Source organism: Xenopus laevis, chromosome 1S, assembly GCF_017654675.1.
Source record: "Xenopus laevis strain J_2021 chromosome 1S, Xenopus_laevis_v10.1, whole genome shotgun sequence".
NCBI lineage: Eukaryota > Metazoa > Chordata > Amphibia > Anura > Pipidae > Xenopus > Xenopus laevis.
The window spans coordinates 163,825,749-163,846,607 of NC_054372.1; the positions used below are offsets into that span (position 1 = coordinate 163,825,749).

A 20,859-nucleotide genomic window follows, 5' to 3' on the forward strand; every position below is an offset into this window, starting at 1 on the left:
CACTCATGTGAACCAAACAGTGCAGCAATTCCCAGTGGCAACAATAAGAAGCAATTAGCAGCAGTTTTCCCTGTTGGACTCAATACGCTTTACCTTAGAGAAATAATGTTGTGGTTCAAGCAAGTGTGAATAAATGTGACCGTATGAAACGGTAACAGAAATTGTGCTGAAGAAGGTAGATCATATTCTAAGAGCACATGTGTTACAATGGATATGAGATAACTACACCTGGGTTCTACCAGCTACACCTGCAGGTACAGATATGGGATCCCTTATCCAGAAACCCGAAATTATGGAAATGCCATGCTTTAAATACTCTATTTTAATTATTTACATTTTTAAAAATGGTTTCCTTTTTCTCAGTAATAAGGAAACTAAGCTGCATGAATTCATATTGGTGTTTTTTTTTGTTTATTGTTTAAATAGGCTATGGTGATCCAAATTATAGAATGACCCTTTATCCAGAAAACCCCACGTTCCAAGAATTCCGAATATCAGATCCCATTCCTGCATTGAATGTTGCATTAAAGGGATCCTATCATCGGTAAACATGTTTTATTCAAAACGCATCACTTAATAGTGCTGCTCCAGCAGAATTCTGCACTGAAATCCATTTCTCAAAAGAGCAAACAGATTTTTTTATATTCAATTTTGAAATCTGACATGGGGCTAGACATTTTGTCAGTTTACCAGCTGCCCCTGGTCATGTGACTTGTACCTGCACTTTAGGAGAGAAATGCTTTCTGGCAGGCTGCTGTTTTTCCTTCTCAATGTAACTGAATGTGTCTCAGTGGGACATGGGTTTTAACTATTGAATGTTGTTCTTAAATCTACCAGGCAGCTGTTATCTTGTGTTAGGGAGCTGTTATTTGGTTACCTTCCCATTGTTCTTTTGTTTGGCTGCTGGGGGGGGGGAGGGGGGTGATATCACTCCATCTTGCAGTACAGCAGTAAAGAGTGATTGAAGTTTATCAGAGCACAAGTCACATGACTTGGGGCAGCTGGGAAATTGACAATATGTCTATCCCCATGTCAGATTTCAAAATTGAATATAAAAAAATATGTTTGCTCTTTTGAGAAATGGATTTCAGGGCAGAATTCTGCTGGAGCAGCACAATTAACTGATTCATTTTAAAAAAAAAATTTTTCCCATGACAGTATCCCTTTAAGCTGTTTAACAGCCAGAAACCTGTAATCACCTTAGTTTTCACAGACGGGACCTTATCATCTGCCCCAGCCCACATTCACCTGCTGCTGTCATTAATTGGGATTTTAACAATATTTTAACTATAAAACGATCTGTGCTCTATTATAGTCATCAAAAAGCAGGAATAACAAAAAAGGTTAAAGGATTAACTCTTTAGGTACAGGTGCCTCAGATAATATGGCCTGCTCCATCTATTCTATACATTTATACTGTTAATGAAGTGAACTGACTGAGACACTGATACTAATGAGCGCTTTCTAATAACAGATAACCGTGTATCGCTGGAGTGCACCTTTTGCAGACACCCCTACAGGGAGAATGGTAAATCAATAGGGGGATGAGTCCTTTTGGCAGATATACTAAATCAATCGGAATAATAATCTTAAACGCAGTCCGACAGTCATTAGCAAGGCTAGAACAAACTTAGAAATACCCGAGCCCTCGGTGCCCATGTAACGGATAGCTCTCACTAATGGGCAATCTACATGAGTGGCAATGACAACGTTATCTTTATATCAATAGTAATAGGAGGAAACAGGATTCGGGAGTAAATAGTGCATACTCTTATGTGTGACTGATCATAAATAGTGATGAGTGAATTCATTCGCCAGCCATGGTTTGGGTTCTCAGCAAAATTCAGAATTTCGCAATGTGTGAATTTTTTCAAGAAAACTTTAAAAATAGAATGCATTTGGATGAAAAAGTCACCATAAGAAAAATCGCCCATTGACTAGAATGCATTATGACATAAGTCCGTCCATAAGAAAAAAAGCCCATTGACTTTAATGCATTAGGACAAAAAGTCACCATAAGAAAAAAAATTTGGAGTGAGAAAAATTGTCACTCATGTAAAAATAGTCATTGGCTTCAATGTGTTTCGCGAAATTTTCGCCTTTTTACATCACTAATCATAAAAAACAAGCAAGACTAAAGGCCCCCATACACTGATAAAAAGCTGCCGACAGACCAAGACGGCGGCTTATTGGCCCATGTGTGGGGCCATCCAACGGGCTTCCCGATCGATATCTGGCTGAAAGTTGGCCAGATCTCGATCGGGCAGGTTAAAAAAAAATCCCGTCGGATTGCGGCTGCATCTGTGCGTCTATGCGGTCCCGTGATCTGACCACCCGTATTGGACCCATTATGATCCTATCGTTGGGCCCTAGGGCCCACAATCGGATCAGCCTGATATCACCCACTTCAATGTGGGCATATCGGGGAGAGAACCACTCATTTGACGACATCATAAAATAAGCGGATCTCTGCGTCTATGACCACCTTAAATGCAATATCTGTCATGTTGATTTGAACACTACATTGGCAACTCTGTGCTAATCTGATTTCATTGCCTCCTTCCCATGTGATTATCTTTTAACAGTCAAGCCAATCTTCAGATCAGCAGAAGTTGTTGTAATGCAAAAGTCAGCCTTTGGCTGTCAGAGGAATACTGGGAGCTTCAAAGACTATTTTGATTCCTGCTTTTTAATTGAAACTGCTAGGTAATAAGGAAAACCACGGCACTGCTTTGGAGAGCATACCCCAAAACAAAGTGTGTGGATCATTGGCTTTTCCAAATAAAACGAATCCTTGGCAGGCAAACAGCCTTAACATGTGCACTATTTCTCCCACATTAAAAATGTGCCTTTGTACAAATATGCTAGGAATCTATTTTTTCCTGTCCCCTCGGGCGTGTGATGTTACTAAATTACTTGCATGGAAACCCATAAATAGTTCTCAGATGGAATACAATTACGGTACTCAAACATAGAGAATCTGATCATCTGGGAAAGTTCCTTGCATGAAGAGGTGTAAACATGTGCCCACCCCAGCTGGTAGGGGAAACTGATTGTGGAGTTTTAGTACAGAAAAAACTGCAGGGCCGCAGGCTGGACATCCCTAAGGGTGAAGATACTGGTCACGGCTACAAAAATAGACAATAGTGATAATTGGCTTTGCTATGGCACTACATGTGTTTTAGCCGAGGCAATTCTCGGTATTGTCTATGGCAGGGTTTTTTTTTTTTTTAGCATTCCGTTGCCACGACAAGTAGATGCTACTAGCAGCTCTGTGTGCCTTCACCTTAAAGCAGTGATCCCCAACCAGCAGCTCGTGAGCAACATGTTGCTCTCCAACCCCTTGGATGTTGCTCTCAGTGGCCTCAAAGCACGTGCTTATTTTTGAATCCCAGGCTTGGAGGCAAGTTTTGGTTGCTTAAAAAACAGATGTACTAACAAACAGACCCTCCTGTAGGCTGCCAGTCCACATAGGGGCTACCAATAGCCAATCACAGCCCTTATTTGGCACCACCTAGGAACATTTTTTGTGCTTGTGTTGCTCCCCAACACTTTTCAAATCTGAATGTTGCTCATGGGTGAAAAAGGTTGGGGACCCCTGCCTTAAAGAGTAGTAAATTCACGGATCCGCACACACATAATTATCTGCAGTCAGGGACGTGGCCCCTTTAATATTATTATTCTACCACCAGTATCCTGATGAAGGGAGGTTATACCCCCCGAAACGTTGATCTTGCTGGTGGTATAATAATAAAAACAGGTGCCATGTCCCCGACTGCAGATAATAGAGTGTGTGTGGATCTGTGAATTTACAACTGTTGCTAAGGGACCTTGCCAGGTCATCGGAGGACCAGCACCACCATTGCAGTAAAAGTGGAGTTGCGGGAGAGCGGTACACATTACTTTTACCCTAAAGAGGCCCAAATGATTGGGAACTACTACTTTATTGGTTTGTGAAGATTCTCATTCATCCAGGTCATGGTATATCTGTAGAAATAAGTCAAATCAACTGGACTTGCTGTGTCTTTTTTTTTTTAAAAAAAACTGGCTTTCTCAATTCTGAATAACTTGTTATTCTGAAGTTATTCTGAATTGAGAAAGCCAGTTGGATGGGGAAACAGCAGATGAGATTTTCCACAATGTCCATGTGACAAACCAACTGATATACTTGGCCTGAGTCAGGATCATCCCCCCCTAACATACAAGCCAAAAATCATCTAAAACTATTGTAATGGTACTTGTATGTCCATTTTAATTATAGTTCTGTAAAATAAATCGACAGGTCTGCCCGGCCAAAAAAATCAAAGCACTAAAGGATGCCAGCATATGTAAAGTGCCCGTGGCAATATTTATATATTATGTAGCAATATTTATTTCCATAGATAATGAATTCTGACATATATAGGGCACATTTATAAAGCAATGGAATGCCTAATTAAAGGGATTGTTCACCTTTCAAACACTTTTTTTCAATTGATTTTCATGTTTTATTTTTTTTACAGGTGCAGATTCTGAACTGTTACAATTTGCTATATTAGTTAATACATTTCTCAGCTGCATCTGTGGAATATTAGCAACTACTGTATCAATACAGCTGTCTTTAAAGGGGTGGTTCACCTTCAAACAACTAGTTGTTTTCACCAGAAATAATGACTTTTTCTGCAGACTTTCTATTTTCCATGTGTGACCGTTTTTCTAATATTGAAGTGTCAAGTGTCTTTTTTCACCTTCTGAAGCAGCTCTGGGAGGGGGGGGGGTCTCCAACCCTGTAAACTGTTCTAAATGGATACATTTAGTTGATACATTTCTTATATTTGTCCCTGCTGAGCAGAATATGTTTCATTACAGCTGTTACAATTGATACAATAGTTGCTAATAGTACAGAGATGCTGCTGAGAAATGTATCAACTAAATGTTGCAAAATTTTAACAGTTTAGAGTCTGCGCTTGAATTACTGAGCTGAAAGATTGAAACACCAGAAACAGGAACATTCAACTTTAAACTTAGACTTTGGAAAAAAAGTAAAAAATAAATAATGGAAAGTAATTGAAAAAAATCTTTATTTCTGGGGAACAATCTAAAAACAACTGAACTGAAAGAAGTGTTTGGAAGGTGAACAAACCCTTTAAACTCGGGATTCTGCTCAACTGGAAAAAGTCGTTATTTCTGGTGAACAACTGAACTGAAAAGTGTTGGAGCCCTTTAGCAAAGTAAAAAGTGGTGTAAAATAAAGAGTGCACTTATAATGCTCATCTGTATTCATTGAGCTGGCCATACAGGTTCAGATTGTAAGGCAGTTTGTAAGGTTTCAACTCCCTGACAGTTGAGAGGGGTATCATTATGTGATCTTGGTGAACTGACCTTGACAGAAAATTGCCATTGGGTGGCCAAAAGGAAGTGAAGCTTTGCTCCTCCTCTTCCTGCTCTTCTGATCATTTGGCGATCAGCCTGGACGAACAGCACAATACAAAACTGGCCATATTAAATTATATTTTCTTCAGTGCCAGTCTAGTGTTAAAAATGAAGCTATTATATTACATGTATGGGACCTGTTATTCAGAATGCTCGGGGCCTGGGGTTTTCCGGATAACGGATCTTTCTGTAATTTGGATCTTTATACCACAAGTCTACTAGAAAATCATGTAAACATTAAATAAACCCGATAGGCTTTTTGTTTGCCTCCACTAAAGATTAATAATATCTTAGTTTTGATCAAGGACAAGGTTGTTTTATTATTTCAGAAAAAAAGGAAATCATTTTTAAAAAAAACTGGATTAATGGTATAAAATAAAGTCTATGGGAGATGACCTTTCCGTAACTCTGAGCTTTCTGGATAATGGGTTCCATACCTGTATACCACCTCAGTTTAATCCATTGAAAGGCATACGTTCGGGCTGATATTAAGTCGATGAAAACTGATATAAACTCTGTGTAAAAGGCAGCCGCACGCAATGATAAGTTTAGAATCACTTTTTCAAACAAAATTTTACACGCATAAACCATTACACATCTATACAGATATGTGGGATTTTATGTGGTGCACCATGGCATTTTTGTGGCAGTTTGTTGTATTTCAAAGCTGCTTTTTTTTTTACACAGCTTAAAGGAGCAGTAACAAAAAATCTTAAAAAAATTGTTTCTAGATAATGAAAAAAAACACCAAGACACATTTAACTTTAAATTCGCAAAGTCTTTATTAAGAAATAACTTACCGATACTCCTCTTGCGCTCCTCTTCAGAAAGGCGACGATCCATAGTTGTGCCACTCAATTTCTCCTCCCTGCCTTGTATAGGAGATAGCCAGGGAGGAGAAATCGATTGCAGCACTATGAATCGTCACCCTGTCGCCATTTCTGAAGAGGAGCACCGGTAAGTTATTTATTAATAAAGACTTTGCGAATTTAAAGTTAAATGTGTCTTGGTGTTTTTTTTTCATTATGTAGAAACAAATTGTTTAAAAAAAAAATATGTAGAAACAAATTGTTTAAAAAAAAAAAAAATGTATGTTACTGGTCCTTTAATAAAGACACTCCTTAGAGTTTTATTACTGAGCACAGACCAGCCAGTTTTCGCTCTATGCATATGTCTTCATTCTGAGGCACAGCTGTGGCCGATAATAATTAGCCTATACAAAGCTGGTTTAAAGCAGGACTTTCTAATGGATCATGAATAAATCATTAAAGAAATACAGTTCTATAACTGTATTTGTACATATGGTGTTTGTAGAGAATCCCCCTCTCGCATATGTTCAGTGTGTAGACTAACACACCAACTCATGTTAGCACAAATAATCCATCAGCTGTTGCCGGTAAGCATTTAGCACAGAAACAGTTAATTCCAAAATATGTAACGGGTCTCCATTACCCCTAGAAGAATACACACGTACATGGTTTGGCACAGAACATCACAATGATATTACACCACATATATCTCACCTCTTAAAGACAGAGAGGGGACTTCTGAAACAGTAACAGCTGTTCTGAAATATGAGAAAGAGCACAAGCAAGCTGCTAATGAGGCTGGCCATATCCATAATATGGTCTGTGCCTTACTTCAGGAGAAATTAAAGGCAGGGTTGTAATCCTGGTAATAGGAAGCTGGATCAATCCCCCTACTCCATTAGTGCTTGCCCCACAGGTAGCCAGAAATACACATCCTTGTTGGGATACGATCTTCTTGAGGGAAGAAGTGCACTTGCGTCCAGTATAAGGTGCCTGATCAGGGTACAAGTTCCACTGCTTTGGTTCCTTTAGATGCTGGCACACTGCTGATCACCCACAACTGAACGGTCCTTTGAGTGACATCACGCAAACGCCAGCATCCGTCTTCATTGAGAGCCTACGGAGAAAAGGGTAGATAATGGATGACTAATACATTACAACACTAGTCCCCAGCAAATCCGCGCTGATGATTCTCAGTTTATTTGTTCCTTGATCTTCCCAAACCCAGGCCCCCCCTTAACAAACTCTGTGCTGCTCTCTCCTGATGCAAATCGTTCTTCTTAAAAAAGCTGAATAAAGTTCAGTCCCCTGTGCCGCAGAACAGGTCACAGACACACTGATCCTTGAGGTTAATCTCCTGGCTGTGAGCACTGGCTGCCATAAAACAACAAACTCAAGGCATTAACATTAAATCATCTCAATTTAACTTAGTATTTCCGTTTCAGCAGCACCATCTGAACCCAGGGGACTACAGTTCCCAGCCTCCCCATCTGAATGGCTACAAACACCCCAGCTCTGAGACAACTAGATGTAAAATAGGCTGATTCTATTCCAGTCGCAATAACTGGTTGTAAAATCCTGAAAGCTTCCATACCGCAGACAAGGCACTTATCCTTCATCTCATCCTCTCCTTAAACGTCCACTACATTTGGGAAGGGGTGGGTCTGAAGCAAAGCAGGCTACTCCTACCATTTTTTGGGAGGGTGGACCAAAGTGTTTACGTCTGGTCGACTTTATGACATGCCCAAGCTGAATAGGAAATGAGAACCATCACAGAAAAATGAAAACAGATCTGTCAGCAAGAGGAAGAGCCACTATACTTACAATGGTCTGAATATACAGCTGTGTATTGGGTTACAGGGCTGTACTAAATAAGACAATTATATTCATCTTACAATCTCCGCTTTGCTAGGCAACAACCTATAGCATAAAGTGCCACATGGGGGCTGCATCATTCTGCAGCCTATGAGTAAGTGCCCATTTGGCACGAAACGCATTAGGCTGTACATGTCCTAATAAAGATTTTTTTTTACTTTTGTAACTATTTTTGCTACTTTACTGTTATTGGCTCCCCTCTCATCTATATTGCAATTTCTGAATCATACTTTAACTATAATGCCTTACTGAGCCCCTTCTCTGCTCTTAGAGGCAGCTCCATCCCATGTCACTTTCCTCCCTTCTGTACACATAGGGGGTTATTCACAAAAGTGGAGAGAGCCCATTTTTGGAGTAAAAGTGGTGGTAAACTGGTGTAAAATACTTTCTCCATATTCACAAACAGAAATCCGCCTAAATTCCGACTCAACTGCTACTTTTCATTGTTTAGTGAAAGAAAGGCCATTTACAGGCACTTTTATGAATGAATGCTTCTGAGGAAGTGGCAAGTTGCCACGAAACGCGTCAAGCGTTGGGGGTAATGCTATACCCATACTACATGTTTTGATTTTAATGGATTTTCAATAAACCTTTCAAGTTTTAATTAGTCCGGCCACTGTGTGCTCCGTACCAATGTTGTACAATTGCATGAAGCCTGTCTGGAGTCGGGGACATTATATACGTTGATGCACCAGGGTTTGCTGGACCCACGGGTCAAGAGCGGGTGAGTGCCGGCGCTTTCATGTTTGTACTTTTATGAATTTGTCTTTCAAACTACATAGAAATGGCGCAAAAACTAAATTTTCTCGCATGGAGTAAAGCTCAGTGTAACTATTTCCCATGTGGCAAATCAATTCTAAGATAACTTGCTCGCCCAATTTTCGTTTCACACCTCTTGTAGGTGCCTAATTGGAGAATTATTATCATATTAATTGGGATTAGCATTTTTTATTCAGGGCACAAGTTTGTGTCTAACCCTATAGGTGTAAAAGCCTCATTAACTAAACAAAAAAAAAAAGTGTATTTTATATAATTTTATATGTAAAAAGTGAACTCACACTTGCATTATTTTACTAGTTTTAGCTTAATGAATGAGGCAATATTAGCAATTTGAGTGAATATGTTATCTAAGGGTAACGGGCATTTTTTTTTTAGTTTTAGACACTTGACCTAAGATAATAAAACATATTTCTGATACAAATCCCTATATTATGCAACATTTCTTGTATTTAGACCCTTATATTCTATATATTAGAATGACACAAACATTTGGGCAGATTTAGAAAGCCCAGGTTATCCTGAAAAAAAAATGATGTATTTTCCTAGGTACAATAAACCTCCTCCCCCAAAAAATCGAATTTGATGGCTGACTGACAGGTGTAGTAAGAACTAAGGGCAAATTCAGAAAAAAAAAATGTCTTTAAAATGTCGTGCAAACGACTGAAATGTCTGTTTAAAAGACAAATTCACAAAAGTGGTGATAGAGGTTTGTAAATGTGGTGGAAAATCCGACACTTTTATCTCCACTTTTATTTAGTCTTTCGTGAATTCCCCCCACAGAGAATCTGCTTCTGCCATCAATGCTTGGCACTTTCCTGTTGGGTCTCATTTCCAGTAATCATCAGTGGAAAGCCAGTAGCAAGTTAAATATGAACCTCTTTTCTGCTAAAAGGGGAAGCTAAATCTTATGACAGAAAGAAAGAGAGGGGTGAGAGCCATCACTCAAGCACCACACAGGCAGAACAGGCATTGGTGTCAGTACCCAAAACTTAGGGCCAAAAATGATTAAAAAACTGTAAAGATATCACACACTCATTCCCCCAGTGCTACTGGAAGGAGCTTGAAGTAATGTGAACAGCAGCCAAGCAATGTCCTGACTATATGAGAAGAAGGGAGAGTCCACACATGTAGTTACGGGGGGAGTCAGCGCTGGGAGTCAGTGAGCAGCAGTCACACTTAACCCTGGAACTTTTTCACACCCAGAACATCCCACTGTAATAAGGACGACAGTCACATTCCAGGGCTGGAACCCTTACCTCCCACACCCTGGCGTTGTCTCCTGCCGCCCTGCCACGGGATCCCCCCCTATCCACAGCCCCACTCGCACTTACTATGGAAAGCACCAAACCGGCCACTCCGCGCTCGGCACCTGATATTCTGCCAGCTGCCGCCAGTCTACGTGCAGCAATACAAGGAAGAAATGCAATATATGAAAACTACAACCCCCACAATCCCTTGGAAAAAAAAGCGAACGTTCAAAAGATTTCAACTTTATCAATATGCAGAGCACGTCCTGAATACACGAAGGAGCGCCGGAAGAATTCGGGCTGTCAGTGGTTAGAGTGTGTGTCTGGGGTGGACATAGGACGCTCCTATTGGCTGCAGTGCTTAGATCCCACACGTTAATGACAGGCACGGATCATTCACATTCTCGCAAGTGTAAAGGGAAGATTTTGTGCCTTAAAGGGGTTGTTCACTTTTACATTAACTTTTAGTATGAAGTAGAGAGTGATATTCTGAGTCAATTTTCAATTGGTTTTCATTTTGGATTATTTAATTTTTTTGAGTTTTTTAGCTTTTCATTCAGCAGCTCTTCAATTTGCGTTTTAAGCAATCCGGTAACTAGGGCCCAAATTCCCCTAGCAACCATGCATTGATTTGAATAAGAGACTGGAATATGAATAGGAGAGGCCTTAAGGGAAAGCCCACCAAGGCTATTATCTTTCCAGAACAACCTGTCCCTACTATAAACAATAAAGTAGGATGGAGCACTCCGAACACAGGCTCTGCTGCAAATAACTTTTATTCTATCAAGGAAACATGTTGTGATAGAATTCAAGTTTGTGGCTGCAGAGCCTGCGTTTTGAGTGCTCCATCCTACTTTATTGCTTATGGATTGAATCTGGTCTGCTGGTGTCAGGGGCGATCCTGGCCCCTCCGCCACCTGAGGCAGCAGCAATTGCTGCTGCCCCCCCTCCCCCGGAAATTCGCTCTTAAAGTACCAGGAGCAGCATTTTTGTCCCTCCTGGTACCTAGTGGGTCGCTGCCGCCTGAGGCGACAGCCTCAACTCGCCTCATTGGTGAAGCACCCCTGGCTGGTGTGACCAATTTGGAAAGAGAGAACATTAACAGGAGTGTGGAGGTGAACAACACGTGGCGTTTCATAGGATACCCCCTACTATGGAATACAATTTGATTTAATTGTGTGTATATACCTTGACTAAGCCCAGGGTTGCCACCTTTTTTGGAAAAAAATACCGGCCTTCCTATATATTTAGATTTTTTCCCTATTAATAACATTGGGGTCAAACTTAATTTTAACCAGCCAGGCCGGTAAAATACCGGCCAGGTGGCAACCCTAGCTAAGCCATTTGCTGCTTGTGGCTCCACAGAACAGTATAAGCAGTGATCCCCAACACCAGTGGCAGGACTCCTCACTTTATGGCACCTCTGACTTCTCTGTTTTTAAAGTAACAGTAACACCAAAAACTGAAAGTGAATCAAAGTAATGAAAATATAACATACTGTTGCTCTGCACTGGTAAAATTGGTATACTTGCTTCATAAAAACGACTATATTTTATATAAACAAGTTGCAGTGTCGCCATGGGGCAGCCATTTGTTAGCTGCTATGTAACCTGTTCCTTTTCTTTTTTCCAGTTTGAACGGCTGTCCAATGGCTACACAGCCAGGTGCGATCCTGGCCCCTCCGCCGCCTGAGGCAGCAGCAACTGCTGCTGCCCCCTCTCCCTCTGAAATTCGCTCTTAAATACCAGAAGCAGCATTTTTGCTGCCCCTGGTACCTAGTGGGGCACTGCCGCCTGAGGCGACAGCCTCAACTTGCCTCATTGGCGAAGCACCCCTGTACACAGCAACTTGTTTATATAAACTATAGTTGTGTTTCTGAAGCAAACATAGCTTTTATCAGTGTATGCTAACAGTATAATGTCATTACTTTAATCTTAATCACACTTTCATTCTTTGGTGTTACTGTTCCTTTAATATACTGATATGTTTTCCATGTTGATTAATTTAAAGGGGGGGGTGCCTTTAAGTTAACTTTTAGTATGTTATTGAATGACCAATTCTAAGCAAATTTTCAATTGGTCTTCAATTCAATTCAATTTTTTTTTTTTTTTATAGTTTTCGAAATGTTGGGCTTCTTCTCCTTCTGATTCTTTCCGGCTTTCAAATGGAGGGTTACTGTCCCCATCTAAATAAAACAAACGCTCTGTAAGTCTACAAATGTATTCTTATTGCTACTTTTGATTACTCAGCTTTCTATTCCTATTCGTAATTTGGACCCTAGCAACCAGATTGCTGAAATTGCTGGAGAACTGCTGATTACAAAGCCAAATAACTCAAAAACCACAAATAATAAAAAATGAAAAGCAATTGCAAATATCACTCTCTACAACATACTAAAATTTAATTTAATTTAAAGGTAAACAACCCCTTTAAGTAAGTTGAGTTGATTTTGCACAAGATAGAAAGATTAGGGGGCCAATTCACTAAGGGTCGAATATCGAGGGTTAATTAACCCTCGATATTCGACTAGGAATTAAAATCCTTCGACTTCGAATATCGAAGTCGAAGGATTTAGCGCAGATAATAATTCCTTCGATCGAACGATAAAATCCTTTGAATCGTTCGATTTGAAGGATTTTAATCCAACGATCAAAGGAATATCCTTCGATCAAAAAAAGTTAGCCAAGCCTATGGGGACCTTCCCATAGAGACAGTACTTCGACTATCGAATGGTCGAATAGTCTAACGATTTTTACTTTGAATCCTTTGATTCGAAGTCGTAGTCGTTTTTTACCTTCGAATCCTTCAGAAGTTAGTGAATCGGCCCCCAAGTGTGGGTTAGGGCTATGGGATACAACAAATGGTTTGAAATTGAGTGTCGTATCAAGACAAATGTGGCCCTGGGCAACCTACTGAAATAAATCAGAGCAATTGCACTCTCTGCACTAGAGGAGATGAATTTCTGGTTTAATAACCGTAAATTCCGCTCTTAAAGTTGCTAGGAGTGGCTTTTATCCGGCCCAGATAACTCGGGGGGCTACTGCTGAATTTCTCAACTTGCCTCATGGCAGCGACTCCCCTGTTGGTAAACATAGTGTATTGCTAAGAGCACTGATGTGAAATCAGCCATTCAGGTGGAAGCCTGGGCTGGAAATAATGTTCGATATATTATATTTACACCAGGGCTACCCACTCTGAGAGTCTACCCCAGGCACAGACAACACTACCCCTCTTGATACTAAGAAACTCCACTCTAAGGCTGTCGGAGGGTCTGGGAGTTGAAGTATAATGGCATCCAGAGTATTGCAGGTTGACCATCTCCATTCTGTAGCCATTTTTAAACTCTAGAATTCCTGCAATCTCTGGCATTTTATGTCTACAGTGTCTTAGCTTTCTGGCTATATGACCTCTTTTCACTCCAACAATGATAACTAGTGTTCATTTATTAAATTGTTTATGTTTCTTTTGCTCTCAAGACCTGTTGTAACTGCTGCCAACTGATCACAAGGTTAGACTTCTAGATTGCAGCCTGTGATGAACAAGAAATGATTTGTTCTGCACTGTACAACAAAACAATAAATTAGTAGTAACAAACAAGTGGTCATTGGAATAAAAAGTAACAATAAGAGCATTATTAGAATACAATTCACATAAATATAAAATATAATTACAATGCAGATTAAGTGCTCAGTGTCAAGGAAACAAAAGGCTAGAGGACCCTACCCAGTACAGTCTAAATGGGAGGGTAACATACAGACACAATTCAGAGGGGTATTAAGGTGCTGTGGGTTACAGTTTGTTACACTGTTATATAAGTGCCAGTTCAGGTGTTATCCAGGTGCTCCCAGTCTTTGAGTTTTGTTTTAAAAACATTGAAGGAGGATTCTCTCCTGAGAGATTCAGGAATGGCATTCCAAATATAAGGAGTCGCAAGAGAGAAGGGTTTGATACGGGAAACAGCAGTAGTAGTGGGGGGTACAACCAAGCGGTTGCTCTGAGAGGAGCGGAGGTTTCGGCCAGGAACATATAGAGAGACAAGAGATGAGATGTAGTAAGGTGCAGAGGAATGAAGGGCTTTGAAGGTTATGAGGAGGAGTTTATAAGTTATTCTTTGTTTTATAGGAAGCCATGATAAGGACTTCAGCAGCGGAGGGGCCTGTACCCTTTTGGATGAGAGGAGGATAATGCTTGCAGCAGTGTTTAATACAGACTGTAGAGGGGAGAGTTGGGAGTTAGGGAGGCCAGTTAGTAGAAGGTTACAGTAATCTAGTCTGGATAGGATGAGAGCATGCATGAGCGTCTTGGACGTATCAGGTGAAAGGAAGGGACAGATTTTGGCAATATTGCGTAAGAAAAAGTGACAGGTTTTGACAGTGGTGTTAATATGATCAGAGAAGGAGAAAGAGGAGTCTAAGATTACCCCCAGACAGTGAGCTGAGTTGACAGGATTAATGAGCATGCCATCAATAGAGATAGTAAATAGGGGAGTAGGACCAGGCTTAGGTGGAAAGATGATAAGTTCAGTTTTTGTTAGGTTGAGTTTGAGGTGGCGCTGGTTCATCCAATTTGAGATAGCCAGGAGGCAGTTAGAGATCTGAGCCTCTGTTTCAGCTGTTAAGGGGTGGATAAATATATTTGGGTATTATCAGCATACAGATGATAATTAAAGCCAAATGAATGGATGAGATCTCCCAAAGACAGAGTGTACAGGGAGAATAACAGCGGACCAAGTACAGAGCCTTGCGGCACCTCCACATTAAGTGGAACTGGAGATGAGGTTTTGTTATCATAGGAGACAGTGAATGATCGGTAAGAAAGGTAAGAAGAGAGCCAAGATGCAGCCTGGTTACGGATGCCAAGTGAATAGAGAATCTGCATCAGGAGAGAGTGATCAACTGTATCAAATGCAGATGATAGGTCAAGGAGGAGAAGGATGGAGAAGTGACCTTTGGCTTTGGCAACCTGAAGATCATTTGTAACTCTGCACAAAGCAGTCTCAGTAGAGTGACCAGGCCGGAAACCAGATTGCAGAGGGTCCAACAGATCATGGGTGTGTAGAAAGTTAGTAATACGGGAGAACACAATACGCTCTAGGAGTTTAGAGGCAAGTGGTAAAAGGGAGACAGGACGGTAATTTGATAGACAGGATGGGTCAAGCGTGGCCTTTTTAAGAATAGGCTTTACACAGGCCTGTTTGAAAGGAGAAGGGAAGGTTCCAGAAGCTAGAGAAGAATTGAAGATGTGAGTAAGTAGTGGGGTAAGCTCTGCAACACAGTGTTTGAGCAGAGAAGAAGGCATAGGGTCAAGGGGACGAGTTGTGAGTGGGGAGGACAAAAGAAGCTTGGAGACTTCAGACATTATTACCTGAGGGAAGGAATTAAGACATGCAGAAGGGGGCTTAGGAAGAAAGTTAATGTACAGAAATATTTATAAACAAGGATGTTTACAGCTGCAGACCTTATTTATTCCTTCTTTTTGTTCTCTCCCAATCAGTAAAGGTAAACTCAACATGGTGGTCCTAACTTTTTACCTATGGTAATACAGTATTTTCCATAGGCTGGCACCTCCCTGAATGGTTGCAGTTCTAGGGAAAGTGCCTCTTGATCTGGGCATTGGTCTCAGGTGTGATCCTCAACCCCCATTAGCTTTTATAGGAGAGAGATTTCCCCAACCAAAACATTGGTCCAATAGGCTTTTAATCCTCCCCCACTTGTGGCTTTTATTGGAGAGAGAGTTCCCAGATCAACTCCTATTTTTTATAGGCATAAGGCCACTATTAAATGGACAGATGTGGGGATTCTGCAACCACATGGGCGTTTGGCTATCCTTCCTGTAGAATACCTCTGCCCAAGTACAGACATGCATAAAAAAGGAGGCTTCAAGGCTAAGTAAAATAAAAGTACAATGGAAGTGCATCTGATCTGGCCAGATTAGCTACAACATATAAAATATGGGCTATGAAGACAGAAACAAAAAAATCTGTACAATTGCAGTTTCAGCAGATATTACTGGGCCATTTATTTCCCACTGAAGTTGTCACACCCTTCTATAGAATGTTGGCATTTCCATGTGGTTCTCTGGTTTCCTCAGCCTAAACACCAAACCAGTCAATCTTGTTCTTCTCATTTCTAGCTGGGAAACAAGACTTGAACCTTTATCTAGTGTTTAATGGCTCATAAATGTCTCCGTTTATTGTGCCGCATTTTAGACTTTGCCATATATTTATATTATGAGGTGTGTGTCCTCAGTACTCCAGCACTGGTGCTGGGAAAGAAGCCCTTTTTTTCCCTGATTTACAAAGTTCTCTGACTTAGTTTGTTAACTATCCTCTAGACCAGGAGTCCCCAACCTTTTTTACCCATAAGCCACACAAGCATGAAAAGAGTCCTTGGGGTGCCACATAAGGGCTGTGTTTTGCTGTTTGGTAGCCCATTCTGGACTTGAAGTCTAAAGGAGGCTCTGTTTGGCAGTATGCCTGGTTTTTATTCAACCAAACTTGCCTCCAAGCCAGGAATTCAAAAATAAGCACCTGCTTTGACGCCACAGGGAGCAACAGCCAAAGGATTGGTGAGCAACATGTTGCTTGTGAGTCACTGGTTGGGGACCACTGTTCTAGACAAAACAGGTTATTTAACTCATGATAGTATGGAGGATAATATGGAGGTGAATATTAGCTTTAAGGTTTTTTTTAGAATAAGTATGTACCTGCTTTTAGCCTATTCTTCCAGACATGTTTTCTCTAGGCAGTTAAAGGGGTTGTTCTCCTTTAAATTAACTTTTAGTATGATGAGAGTGACATACTGAGTCAATTTGCAATTCGTTTCATTTTTTATTAATTCAGATTTTTCCATTATTTAGCTTTTCATTCAGCAGCTTTTCAGTTTGCAGTTTCAGCAATCTGTTTGCTAGGGTCCAAATTACCCTAGCAACCATGCATTGATTTGAATAAGAGACTGGAATATGAATAGGAGAGGGCCTTAATAGAAAGAGGAGTAATACGTCGCAGTAACTATAAATTTGTAGCCTTACAGAACATTTATTTTTAGATGGGGTCAGTGACCCTCATTTGAAAGCTGGAAAGAGAAGAAAAGGGCAAATAATAAAAAATAAAATCTATAAAATGAGTGAAGACCAATTAAAAAGTTGATTAGGACTGGCCATTCTATAACATACCAAAAGTTAATTTAAAGGTGAACCACCCCTTTAAGGTTCACAAATGACTCCAATGCACTTGGCAATATTTTGTTAAATCTCTTTTTATTAAGTTTTCAATATCAAAAAAAGTATCAGGGGTACAGAATATAAAGAAGGGGGGGATACAAAGAAAAAGACAAAAAAAAAGAAAGAAAAAGTTTTCCACACCTACAAGGAATGTGTATTTTCCTAAGAAAATGTTTTTCAAAAATATTTAACAGGATATTACATAAACCGTTGCGTTACATGACAGATATGTAAATCTTAAGTTACTTATATAGTTGCACAAGATGTTTTTAATATTATCCAAGAAATAAATAACAATATTGATATACATTCATTTATTTCTTTCCATATAAGTATTCCAGGGGTTCCAATTTTTCAGTTGTTTGTGCAAAACATAATTTTCATATGCTATAACCTCTTCAGCATGTCTTATCTCCTCAATTCGTTTTACCCACTCTGTTAAGAGGGGAGGCTCTTTAGATTTCCATTTACGGGGAATCAATGACTTAGCAGAAACTAGAATATATTTGATAGTTGGTATGTTGATAATCTTTTTAATATTATTATCATATAAAAGTAAAACTGCGGAAGGATGTAACCTTAAATGATTAGGATATATTTTGTCAATAATAGATTGTATAGCCTCCCAATAAGGTTTTAAAATTTTGCATCCATACCAAATATGTTCATATTTTTCATGACGATTTGCATTTTTCTATGGTTGATCAAATATTTTTAATGAAACTCAATACTAGTTTTCAGTAGAGGTGCTTAAGTCTGACATATACATACAATAAATATATACATAAAGTGAACAGGCTTTGAACAGTCTTATGAACAGTTTTATGGTTTGACTACATCTCAGCCAAATCCATAGGGGTATATTTATCAAAGAGTGAAGTTAATAGTGAAGTTCCCCCACTAGAGTGAAATTCCGCCACTCTCCATTCATTTCTATGGGATTTTTATAGGCGTATTTATCAAAGGGTGAACTTTCACTTTCACCCATTGATAAATATGCCTTTCAAAATCCCATAGAAATGAATTGAGAGCTGCGGAATTTCACTCTAGTGGCAGAACTTCACTCTTTGATAAATTTACCCCTTAGCATTTAGTGGCCCCAAATCAAAATACTGGTATTATGTCATTAGCCAGTCCAAAAGTAATCCATGCTTAACAAAATGAGGTTAAGGAGAGGTAGTCCCCAGCCACCTTGAATAAAAATGTGCCAAAAGCTGATGCCTATGAGCAAAATAAACATACCCTGAAAACCAGCTAGAGTTGCCACCTGTCCGGATTTCACCGAGACAGCCCGGTTTTTGGAAGAACTGTTCGGTTGAAAACTGCCTGTCCGAATTTCCAGATTATTAAATCCGGTCAGGACATTGAAGTAAATGACATGGTGATCAGCCAATTGCTGATTGCCACATCATCAGTCCTGCTCATTATGTAACCAGCCCCTCCCACCATCCGCCATACCCCCTGCCCGATTTCCTAGAAATTAAAAGGTGGCAACCCTTAAACCATCAAATGTGCATTTTTGATACAGAAACTACTTGTATTCAGTGAAAAGCAGTTTTCATCTAAAACACAGGTGACAGAGACATCTATCTGAAAATTCTCTGCAGGCCAACTAAGAAATATTACGGGTGTGATTTACTGCACTGTAGTGAATAAAGTGCAATTTTTGATGCAATCACCGTGTTTTTACACAGTTAAAATACATACAAAATACATTGGGTTTTTTCTGTAATTCCAGTACCACAGGGATTGCTGGGAAGTTGCCTCTAATGCAGTTGTGGCCAATGTGCCAAAATGTGATGTAGTTGTGCTTGCGCTGAACATTTATAAGCCTGGTTGGCATCAAAGAGCATCGTCTGCACGTGTATGTGTTTCATTTTTCTTAGGGAAAATCCTTGATGACCATAATATACTGTGTCCTGTGTTGCTCCTTTTTTTGTATCTGTAGGGTAAAAGAATTTAATACATGCCAGAAAAAGAGTCTGTATCTTATCTGCTGATTAACAGAAAGCTTCAGAGGAAAGAGCCACTACTATTTAAAGCAGCTGCTATTTTGAGCCTTTAATAAGTGCTAGCAAGCATTTTTGATGAGTGAAGTGTTTATTGCAAAAGAAAATTAGGGTCAGGAACTGGATACCAATATGGATACCAATATACCAAAAACCTTGTGTTTTTTTTATTCTTAAACTGATATAAATATTACTAATTTCTTTTGCCATTACTAATTTATTTTTCTTTAATAAATATGTTTATAAAATATAGGCAAACAGCACAGGCAGTATATAGCAATTAACCTATTATTGCTAATCAGTTAATAAACATCTTTATGCCACTAACAAAAGTTTTTAATGTCCATAAAAATCCATAATTCTACATGTGTTCTGCAGCTCTGTATATCCCAATAAGAACCTCACTATATATCATTCTTACAACATTACCACATTTTTAATTATCATTCAGTTTATATACAAGTCCCCAAGAAGTACCTGGGCAACATGCATTTCTCCATTGCTGTATTTAGTAACTGTATTCTGTGCAAATATGTGTTGTATAATATTATCAAACTGTGGCTTAATCAACAGACAATACATTCAGAGCCATTATAAATCCACCTTATAAACAGTTTGTAATAGGGGCCCATTTACTAATAATCTAATTGCGATTTTTTTTCCACGAATCTCAAAAAATTAGTGGTTTGCCTATATTTCTTAAAAGCTCTAAAAATTTCTTATTTGCACTTTTTACATTCGGATCTTTTAATAAATTCAATGACAATTGTGGTTTTAGAGTTTGTTAGTTTAGTCGTTGTTTCAAAAACCTGTAAAACCACAAAAATCTGACTGAATATTCAGTATACAAAATACAAGAGTTTCTTTTTTCCAAACATGCCATAGACCACATTGCCTACAAAAGGCTATTCTCCAGATGATCTGTATAATTCAGGGGTCCCCAACCTTTTTTTACTCGTGAGCCACATTTAAATGTAAAAAAGAATAAAGCTTACAAAATGCAGCCCAATAAAAAATGTCAGTCTCTTAGATTATTTCTTGCCGACCCCTTCACAGTCTCTCAACTGTATATGACTCCAAAATCGAATATATATAAACCCCCAAAGAGGGAATACGTATAAGAAGCGATCAGCGCCTGTGGCAACAGAAATAGAAAACAAACATAGCGCAATACGTTTGCAATATAAAATATCACCCCGTGCATGCACTGGATGTTGAGTGGATGTGTTTTCCCCTTCTCCTTCAGGTGGCTATTAATAAGTAAAAGTGGCAATACAGGTGAGCAAAGGGGCGAAAGAGTGCTTTTCCTGTGAAAATGGAATATGTTCCAGGGATGCAGGTGCCTCCACCTTCTATATAAAATGCCTACTTACAAACCACTGCCGTGGTATGATGCGTTTATCATGAAGCTCTCTCAGGTTTCTCCTCCAGCGTTCAACTCCTTCCAAGTTCCCAAAGTAGGAATACAAACCGATGATAGTGTAACACCGTTTATTTAAAACATAA

The 20,859-nt window shown here is 39.5% G+C and overlaps 1 protein-coding gene across 8 annotated transcripts in view; it reads right to left on the reverse strand.

Moving 5' to 3' along the window:
• The window catches only part of pam.S (peptidylglycine alpha-amidating monooxygenase S homeolog), a 111,344-nt gene extending 101,000 nt beyond the window's left edge, over window positions 1-10,344 (reverse strand). For 5 of the 8 annotated variants that reach the window (XM_041573527.1, XM_018234106.2, XM_041573516.1 and 2 more), the window contains exons 1-2: window positions 10,208-10,343; window positions 6,936-7,338 (exon numbers count right to left, since the gene is read on the reverse strand). In XM_041573527.1, the coding sequence (XP_041429461.1) occupies window positions 6,936-7,033 (98 nt within the window). In that variant the 5' untranslated portion in view covers window positions 7,034-7,338; window positions 10,208-10,343. 8 annotated transcript variants of the gene reach the window in all.
• Between the last annotated feature and the right edge of the window lie 10,515 nt (window positions 10,345-20,859).